The sequence below is a fragment of the Epinephelus lanceolatus genome, chromosome 1 (genome assembly GCF_041903045.1).
Source record: "Epinephelus lanceolatus isolate andai-2023 chromosome 1, ASM4190304v1, whole genome shotgun sequence".
Classification (NCBI taxonomy): domain Eukaryota; kingdom Metazoa; phylum Chordata; class Actinopteri; order Perciformes; family Serranidae; genus Epinephelus; species Epinephelus lanceolatus.
Window position 1 is genome coordinate 29,897,271 of NC_135734.1, and position 9,462 is coordinate 29,906,732.

The 9,462-nt window shown below is 41.4% G+C and overlaps 1 protein-coding gene across 2 annotated transcripts; it reads left to right on the top strand.

Moving 5' to 3' along the window:
* Nucleotides 1–86: 86 nt before the first annotated feature.
* c1h3orf18 (chromosome 1 C3orf18 homolog) lies at nucleotides 87–9,107 on the top strand. 2 transcript variants are annotated; one of them, XM_033626968.2, is made up of 5 exons: nucleotides 87–465; nucleotides 1,356–1,794; nucleotides 2,023–2,048; nucleotides 4,114–4,243; nucleotides 7,436–9,107. In XM_033626968.2, the coding sequence occupies exons 2-5, from the start codon at nucleotides 1,534–1,536 to the stop codon at nucleotides 7,514–7,516; spliced, it is 498 nt and encodes a 165-aa protein (XP_033482859.1). In that variant the 5' UTR covers nucleotides 87–465; nucleotides 1,356–1,533; the 3' UTR covers nucleotides 7,517–9,107. The 2 variants fall into 2 exon arrangements, with proteins under 2 accessions (XP_033482859.1, XP_078025341.1); XM_078169215.1 differs by lacking the exon at nucleotides 7,436–9,107 and adding an exon at nucleotides 5,562–5,658.
* Nucleotides 9,108–9,462: the final 355 nt, after the last annotated feature.

Here is a 9,462-nt window from a genome sequence, read left to right on the forward strand (position 1 = left end):
CAAATGGACAGCAGAGGGAGCCAACCGCATCTATCATCTTGAAGCCATTAGACCAATTGCAGGGCGGCGGGGAGGGAGCTCGCCGCACTCCTCTCTGTTTGCAGCATCCCCGGAGCAGCCTCTGTTGTGTGAAACACAAGAAAGGGCAAGACGGGGGGAGCAGATCCGTGGAGGCAACCGGAGAACGGGAAGGGGATCTCGTGGAGGCTGCCGGGATAGGGTTACACTGGTGTGTGGAGTCCATCTTTGCAGAACATGGCTGTTTAGTCAATGTAAACAGCCTGTGCAATACCTGCATTGCTAAAGGGGGAAGCAGCAGAAGAGGAGGAGGAGAAGGAGGAGAAGGAGGAGGAGGAGGGGCAGCCGCTGGAGGAAATGCTGCCTCTTCCAATGAAATTTTCCCCTCTCTAGCTAACCCCGGCCTGCTGCAGATCACCTCTCAAGTCATGCATGTTGTATGTTAAGGTACGTATGCATGTCTCTCTAATCTGCGAGGACACATGGAGGAGGACCTGGTCACGTTGGCCGGATTAGTAGATCAGCTGTTGGTGCAGGGCAGCATCCTGACTAAAAATAACATGTCAGTAACACGTTAATAAGGCCATAACATGATTCAAACAAAGATGTCTGTCCTGTTGCAGTGCAGGGACAACAGCAATGACTGAATCCAGCCTTGGCGTTTCATTGGTTGTTGCTTCAGCTGCACATGTTCCTCATTAAGGGCACAAGCAGACAGGATGCACTCAGGAGGGAGGAATGGATCATGTGTCTGCTTTGCCCTCCTGTGTCACCATGTAACACTGCTTCAAGAGGAGATGTTTGAAAACTCCTCACATATGTAAATTGCTTTTATCTCTCTCATGGGATGTGTACACTGAGTGTGAGTGTGTGTGGGTGGGAGGTACATGCACCGGGTTTTGGATGCAGTGGATATTTGTGGAAGCTGTGTGTGTGGTGGCGTGTGTGGGTGTTTAGTTTGACTTTGACGTTTTGAACACGCTGCCAGCACATTTCCTCACCCTGCACGTTACAGTTTGAGTGGTTAGTATTCCTCGGTATTTTATCAAGTTTGTTATGCCACTTTCCTCCTATGCCTTTGCTACCCACATCCTGCCCAAAAACACCTACCACAACCCCACTGGCACAATCAGCTGCGGCTTGACTGAAAACAAGGGTGAAGCCTACCAAAACGGAAATGTTAATACAAAGATTTAGGTAAACATTGAGTGCAGAGAAGCAATTTTAGTGATATATTTTAGCATTTTGGCTGGAGTTAAATTCATACGACCTACAAAGCATTTCTTAGGCTAAAAATAAAACCCCCTTTATTAATCACATGCTGTTCTGCCTTTCAGTTTTAGGTTTTATTTCCCTGATCACATGGCCGAAGCATCACCAATGCCCCCGCAGACCTCACACCAGAAGGAAGACACCTGTGTCGACCATGGCACGCACTAGAGGCTGAGAGCGACGCGGCAGCATCCACGCACAGACCGAAAATACATCCTTCAGTTGAAACTGCAACACCTGACCATGGCTGTAACTGCAGCTCAGACAACTACAAGTTTTCTCTCCACAACTGCCACAGCCACCGCAATCCCCTTCCTCTCCACGAGCAAGAGTGTCAGAGACAATGTCACCTCCCGGACGACATTAATGACTGTTACTATAACAACAAACGAGACCAGCTTCAATGCCACAACGTTTCCGGAGGCGGTGATCGAGGGCTCGGGGATGGGAATGGTGCTCGTGCCCTTTGGCATCATCACTGTCATTGGCTTGGCAGTGGCCATTGTAAGATATCATTTAAATATTGTCTCTAAATTAGCACTTGATTCACTAGAAGTGAATTCCCTCTGAATGAATTGTAATGTCTTGACCTATTAGATTCATGTTTAATTTGTATATTTGTTCTAACAGACCTTGGACGTAACAGACACTCCATTTAGTTTGGACAGATTACCTCCACCAGTTAAACTGCTTGTGTATCTTTCTCAATATGTCTGTCTTTCTATATTCTAGATGCTGTATATTCGGAAACGGAAGCGGTAAGTTGAAGATTTTTCCCGCAGATCTGGTTTCTGGCTGTCTTGTAGAGGGGCCCTGTGTCAAAACGTAGTTTAAAATCTTTATTATTTTAGTTGATAGTGTGTCCACATTATATATATTTCTACACAAACTAACACAAAATAAGTGCTCCATCATAGGAGTGTTGTTTGCACTGGAGTTAGTGGGAACTTGAGACAACAGGGTACGTACACATTGTGTAGAGGACAGGTCACCCATTTTTAACCCTCTAAAGGTGAAATTGGAGCTGTATACGATCTGATTCAGGTTGTCTGTTCTCAACAAGGAGGTGGCTGAGCTTGCAGCTAGCAGCTAATGGTGCTAACACCATGAACAGGTCTAAACAACGCCAACAGTGCTGAAAGAGCTAGTTAACCAGGGGGAGCTGGGGAGTGGGTGCAATGCTTCCGACGAAGGTGCCAAGATGCCCACATTCTGACTTAGAAAAAATAATCCACGCATTCATCTTCTCCAGACTCGATTACTGTAACTCACTCCTCTCTGGCATAAACCATAAATCACTCTCCCGCCTCCAACTGGTTCAGAACGCAGCAGCTAGGCTTCTTACTGGTTTTAACAGACGACATCACATCACCCCAATCCTGGCTTCCCTCCATTGGCTCCCTGTGCGTTTTAGAATTGATTTTAAGATTTTACTGATCACTTTTAAAGCCCGTCTGGGTCTGGCCCCAAGTTACATATCAGAAATGTTGACCCCATATGAGCCAGTACGCAGCCTAAGATCCTCAGGCGGGGCCCTCCTGGCCGTTCCAAAGTCGAGACTTAAAACTAGAGGCGACCGCGCTTTTTCCACCAGGGCCCCTCGACTTTGGAACGGCCTGCCTGAGGAGATAAAGCTTGCAGAATCGGTAACATCTTTTAAATCTCTTCTTAAAACCCATTTTTATAGACTTGCCTTCATGTGATGTCGTCTTTTTATCTTTTTATTTATTCTTTTTGTTTACTCTTTTTATTTATTTTATTCTATTCCTTTTAATTGTTTATTCTTTGTTATGCTATTGTCATTATGCATTGTTGTCTTTTTATCCTTCTATTCGTTTGTTTCTAGTATTTACAAATAATAGTTTTATTGCCTTTATTGTTCTTATCTCTTTTAACATTCTCTTTTCATTCTGTCTGTGTTTTGCTTAGTTTACTTCAATTTGAGCTTAATTTTGTCCTGCTTTTGCTTGCCCACACTGTTTTGACTCTCTTGCTATAGATATTCCTGCGTTTGCTTTGTTTGTCAAAGCACTTTGTAAACTCTTGTTTTTAAAGGTGCTATATAAATAAAGTTATTATTATTATTATTATTATTATTATAAGATGGTGCTACCAGCAGTGACTGCCGTATGAGCACAGTGCAGAGCAATCGCCATTTGCTAGCCAGTGGGATACTCAAATAGAGACTCACATGCATTAGCATGCACGTCAGCCGGACCCTCGACCACATCAATAGAGAAAAAATGTGAATTATGTAATAAGGTCACAGGGGCATTTTTGGCATTTTAGCTTTTACTCATGGGCTGTCTGCTTCCAGATATTAAACTGGACCAGTTTGGCGGCTTGTGGCGGCAACGTGGCGGCTTGTTTGGAAAGTTTCTTTTATAATATGAAAATAATCACCGAAATGTGCTTGACAACATTTGAGGTGAAAAATAAGCCATGCAGTTACTGAATCTTCTACATTTTAGATCGGCAGCAGTTAGTTTCAAAGTTTTCTGGTAGTTTCCAGAGGTGGCAAGTCCCTCTGGACATGATTTGCATAAGACCTCAACTTCATGCCTCGTCTCTTTAATGCAGTATGGCGCTACCAGAATGCATTGCACCGCTGCTTACATAGACAATGAACAGAAGAGTGGAAATGATGGATCTTGTGGACATATACCTTTAAAACACACACAATGACTGTTCTCTAGTCAGGACGCCATTACTCCACTTTATCTTTACATAGCAAATAGTTGTTTGCTGCTACTGTTGCAACAAAGCATAATTTCCTCTTCCTTAAATGCAGACAGGTTTCATCTCTTAACTCTTGTCACACAGGTTGGAGAAGCTGAGGCACCAGCTTATGCCCATGTACAACTTTGACCCGGCTGAAGAACAAGATGACCTGCTGGAACAGGAACTACTGGATCACGGCCGGGAAGGCAGCCTCACAGGTCCCAATGCCAAGGTAAGGGCCTCACAGGAACCCACTGTGTGTCTCTGGCAACTTTCTTTTATAGAACGAGAGTGCTCCCATTCAGACCACAAGTGGTGCACGGTTAGATGAACACAAAAGCCATGACCACCATCTTTTATATTCCTAGACAGACATTAATAGAAAGCTTTGAGCAGTGGCTCAGACAGTGAGCCTGTTTACACCTGAGGTTAACGTGTCTCAGGTGAACTGATCACTAGTGGACAGTTCTAAGTCAGTCTGTTCTGGCATTAGAATGCGTGTCCACATGCATCTTAGGGTGTCTTCATGTCCTTAAAAAGTCTTAAATTCAGTGTTAACAATAAGGCCTTAAAAGTCATTAAATAGTGTTAATTTTGAATTTGTGAGGTCTTAACTATTATAAACATTTGATCTAATTTTGTTTATTCCTCTTTTAATTTCTTTTTGTGAAAATGAGTAAAGCCTTTCTATGTAAAAATCCAGATTTCTAATGTTACAAATCCTTAAAAAAACTATAATACTGTCATTTTACTTCACACTTGCACTTAGCTGTTGGCAAATTGTAGATTGATTTAACTCACTCTAATAACCATATTTCTACATAACACTTACCTTTGCACAAGACCACATATATACTACTTGCCTGCAATATTTACCTGTGATGCTTAAATCAGTAAAACTCTGTCTGAAATATGGTAAAAAGTTGTCTTGAACAGGTCTTCAAAAGCATTAAATTTAACTGTCTGATACCTGTAGACACCCTGAAATAAACAAGTCAGTCATTTCTATTTGCAAAGACCAAACGCATCTTTGTTGTTTTTACTAGTAGGAGATTTATCGTGCTATACACACACATACAGCCTTTACTATTTTTAAAGTTATTTAATTGTAGGGCTGCTCGCTGCATATTGATTTGCTTTGCCCGCTGTGAGTGTGGTCGGAGCGATCAGATTTCAAAATGCTATGGGGACAAATTTGGTGTGCTTAGAGCTGTTCACTTGTGGTCCGATCACCCTGAACGCACATTAATATGAGGTGTAAACAGGGCCAATGTTTCCCATCGCCAATAATCAAACACAAGCAAAATGCCCCAGTGTGGTGCATTGAAGCAGCTCGTGTGGCTTGTGTTAGCTGTAGCCTTAATTAGGTCTATCTATATATTTTGAAGATGTTGTTATTTTGATAAAGTGGAGTAAAGTATCACAGGACATCTGTGCTTTAACTGATCATCAGGGTTTTTTGTTCCATTCATATCTGTAAATCTGTAACTGACCATTTTTTGTTTGTTTTTGGTCATAATTTATCTTTATTTTCTTTAATTTCTTTTAAGTTTTGACAATGGCATAATGGTAAAAGGCAAACATGGTAAAGTATCACCTGAGTGTTGTCTCTCTAAACCTCTTTTTTCCCCACAATCCTCATTCTATCATTATTTCAGTATCTCAAACAAAAACTAGTTGGTTAGATGTTGTGTAGTATTCGTCATTTCATATTTACTAATCTATATTACAGTATATACTAACAGAGGACACATACCAACACACTCAGTTTGAACTTAAAACCATCATCCATAATATCTTTCATCCTTTCCTTTGTGCTCCCTCAACTTAATACTTTAATCATCAAATATTCCCGGGGCCACATGCACACAAAAAGTATGCACACACCATCACACAGTGAAGACTTCCAGTGGTAGAGTACAGTCAGAGTGATGTTTGGAGAACTACTGATTAAGAAAAATGATAAATAAGTGTAGTTTTATTTATTGTTTATATTATTATTATTATTATTTTTATTATCATTATTTTTTTTCTTCAGTAGAAATAGTTTCATACCATGAGCCTAAGCCCACAGCCCACTCACTAGCTTTTCCATAGCTTTAAATTGCATCTTACATGGGGCAATTGGATCCCATAATAACTGAGCAAACTCCATTCATTGATGAAGTACATGAGCTGCAGTTGAAAGCCTTAAAATAGCCAGAAAGAGAACCTTTAGATTATTTATATCAAACACATTTCTTAGGAGCATTGCATTGCAGAACAGTGTGTGTCCATCAGCACTGCAATTAATTATCAACTATTTTTTAGGATGCAGGTTGACATTTCTAAAATATTAGTGAATTAAGTACACACTCTTCCAAACAGTTTGCATACTCTGTAGTTTTACATGTGGCCTCTGATCCTGACAAATCTTCTCTGGTTTCAGTAATCAGTCACACTCTAAATCTTTAAGTATTAAAGGTCCAGTGTGAAGGATTTAGGAGCATTTATTGGCAGAGATGACACAGAATATTCATGACTATATTGCCATTAGTTTATAATCACCTGAAAATAAAAACCCTTGTTTTTTCATTACCTTAGAATGAACCATTTACATCTACACACAGAGCAGGTCCTCTTCCACAAGGTCTGCCATGTTGTTGCTACAGTAGCCCACAACAGACAAACATTGACTCTAGCAACACATTCTCACTCCCAACTCATGTAATATTATTCTTACATAATTCAATGTCACGTGATATACAGTATGTCACATGATGTAGGTCACATGTCACATCACATACGTCACATACATAACACATACGTGACATATGTCACTAGCCTATCATGTTGCACATGCTAGCTAACTACATTGTTATTAATATAACTTGACTGACTTTTGGTTTCACACAGGACACAAACAGCCGGCTCCTGAGTGAAAGTCCACCTCCCCTCCTGCCCACCTTATGCAGACTTTCTTGCTCTTTAGACTACGGTAGTTGCCCGGAATGTAAAACAAAAAACGGCGCCAACCATTGGATTTTATACTGCTGCTAAAAGGTGCCTTGGTGCCTTGGGGTCTGACGCCGATGGCCACTGATTAAGCATTGTATTTGACAAACTGGGAGTGAGATGGGGTTGGCTATAGAAAAGGCCATTCATGTTTTTGCGTCGGCCACCATAGTTCTCCTACATATCTTCTTTGGCACTCAGAAGTTTCAGCTTTGCAACCTCACCACTAGATCCTACTAAATCCTACACACTGGACCTTAAAGTTGGTGTACCTGTATGGATTTTTCCTGAAACGAACAAAACAGAACGTTGCACTGGGTCAACTGCTGTCATCACTTTTTCTAACTATTCAACGCTGGTGTCCCGATGTGATCTTAATGTCACTAACAGTTTTATCTCCCATCTGTCCTGCTGCCCATCTCCTCCGCAGACTCTCACAACCTCCCAGGGGACCACGCAGAGGCCCAGTCGTCTGGTCTTCACAGATGTAGCCAAAGCTCTCAACGCTTAACAGATCTCTTCCATTAGTTGACTGCAGTTTTTGGGGGCTGCTGGCCTCATCGAGATACAGACTGGGCTTTTCTCATTTGTCTGTTTCGTGCCTCCTTGTGTCCTGACTCCTCCATCCTCCAGCCTATAACTCAGCAATTGATCTTCTTGAAGAATGTCTCAATTCCTAAGATGCATCCTGAGGAGAGAGGAGGCTTCCCTGAGGAGCTATGAGCGAGGATGCACAGGTGCATCCTGCGCAAAAGTCTTTTCAGCACCCCTGACATCTAAAAGAGGCAGGACCGGCATGACAAACAGCCGATGATGCGGCTGTGCCATCCATCATATTTAGGCCCTGTCTACATGAATACAAATATTTTTGAAAACTGATATTCCCCCCCCTTCATGAAAATCTCCCTTTGTGACAAAGCTAATAAGATGTATAGGCTTCCCTTTCGAAAACACCCAACAGAGGTCTCATCACTGTTGATTCCCCTTCAATATAAGGAAGATGGAGCTCACTCAAGAAAAAGAGTGATGCTCTGGACGTGCTAAAGTTTTCCTTCCACTCATCGACTACAATCCCACTCTCGAAATTGTACCACTATCTTCTCGTTTAACTGGACTTGACCCAAGCCATTGATTCTGGTGGCCTTTAAATGGCGGACAGTGAGGTGGAGCAAATGACACTGGCCGCAGCAGATGGGAGATGGTTCAGGAAGTTTTAGGTAGAGTGAGTCATTAGAGCAAACAGTGCCAACAAAACGTAAAAAATCATTTCCCCAAAGCATTTGAAATGTCAACGCAAATACAAAATGACCTTTTTTTTTGCTTTGTTTTTTTTTTTTTAAATCTGCACCGTTGAAGGTGTTGGTAAAAGACTTAGGAGAAAATATCAGATTCCAAAAATATCTGTATATGTGTGGCCATAATTGACATCACTTTAAAATGAGGGCTCCGTAGCATGTATGTCTCATTTTGTTAAATGCATGTTGCCTCAACTGCTCTCTCCTCCATCTCTTCCTTAGCCTCCTCTGCTCGTATCTCAGGTGGGACTAAGACACGAGGAGAGGAGGTGAGGAAAGGAATCGAGGACATGAAAACCGTGAAATGAGAAAAGCCCACTGTCTCTCAGGAAGGAACACAAAGGGAAAACTGGACTGTTTTTGGGAACAACTGGAGCTTTGGTGAACGTTTTAATCTCTACGACACAGAGTCTGGCAAAAAAAACAAAAACGTAGGGTGCATGTATGATAAGGGAGCATAATGGGAGGCATCACGTATGATCTTGCACTGTTACCATTTGGCGCACAAATGCAGTGTGATGCACTTTTCTTGAATCATGTTGTGTCATTGCTGTTAAAATGTTTGGTAGCTTGTCAGTGAAGTTCATCTGAGCTTCAGTATCTTTGTCCATGTTTGATGAGAGAGAAGTGTACATTTGTGTTATTATACTGATTTTGTGGTCTTTTGTCTCTGACAAGCTTGAACTCTGGATGTGTTACCATCCTTAAGTGAACTGTTCCTCTCCATTTTGTTTCTTCTTCACTGAGCAATGAAGGATTGTTTCCATCTGTATACATTAAAACTATTTAAACCAATTTGAAAAAAAAGGAGTTGTTCAGATCCATCACAAAGAGAGTGGACAGGTGTGATATTTTATTGGTAAGCGATAAAGAAGCAGAATAACACAAATCACATGGTAAAGAATCGTAACAAAATATATATCACAGGTTTGTGAGTTGTATTAATGAAGTGGATGAGGGCACATCAATAACATAACTACAAAATGGTGTTAAAAACAAACAAGGCATACAAGATGATTTCTCAAGTTACACTTCAACTTTTCAATAGTTGAAAATGGATCAAGTACTGTATGTAACTCTATCACTACTAGTAAGATCACAGAACAACGTTGTCCCCATAGAGAGAGTAAATATCCAGAAAACAAATATTGACCCAGCTGTA

What these genes read in the sequence shown, in the direction of transcription:
- c1h3orf18 (XM_033626968.2), top strand. Translation starts at nt 1,534, where the DNA reads ATGGCTGTAACTGCAGCTCAGACAACTACAAGTTTTCTCTCCACAACT. An exon ending in TTGGCTTGGCAGTGGCCATT is followed by an intron (nt 1,795 to 2,022) that starts GTAAGATATCAT and finishes TCTATATTCTAG; the next exon opens with ATGCTGTATATTCGGAAACG. An exon ending in TCACAGGTCCCAATGCCAAG is followed by an intron (nt 4,244 to 7,435) that starts GTAAGGGCCTCA and finishes TCTCCTCCGCAG; the next exon opens with ACTCTCACAACCTCCCAGGG.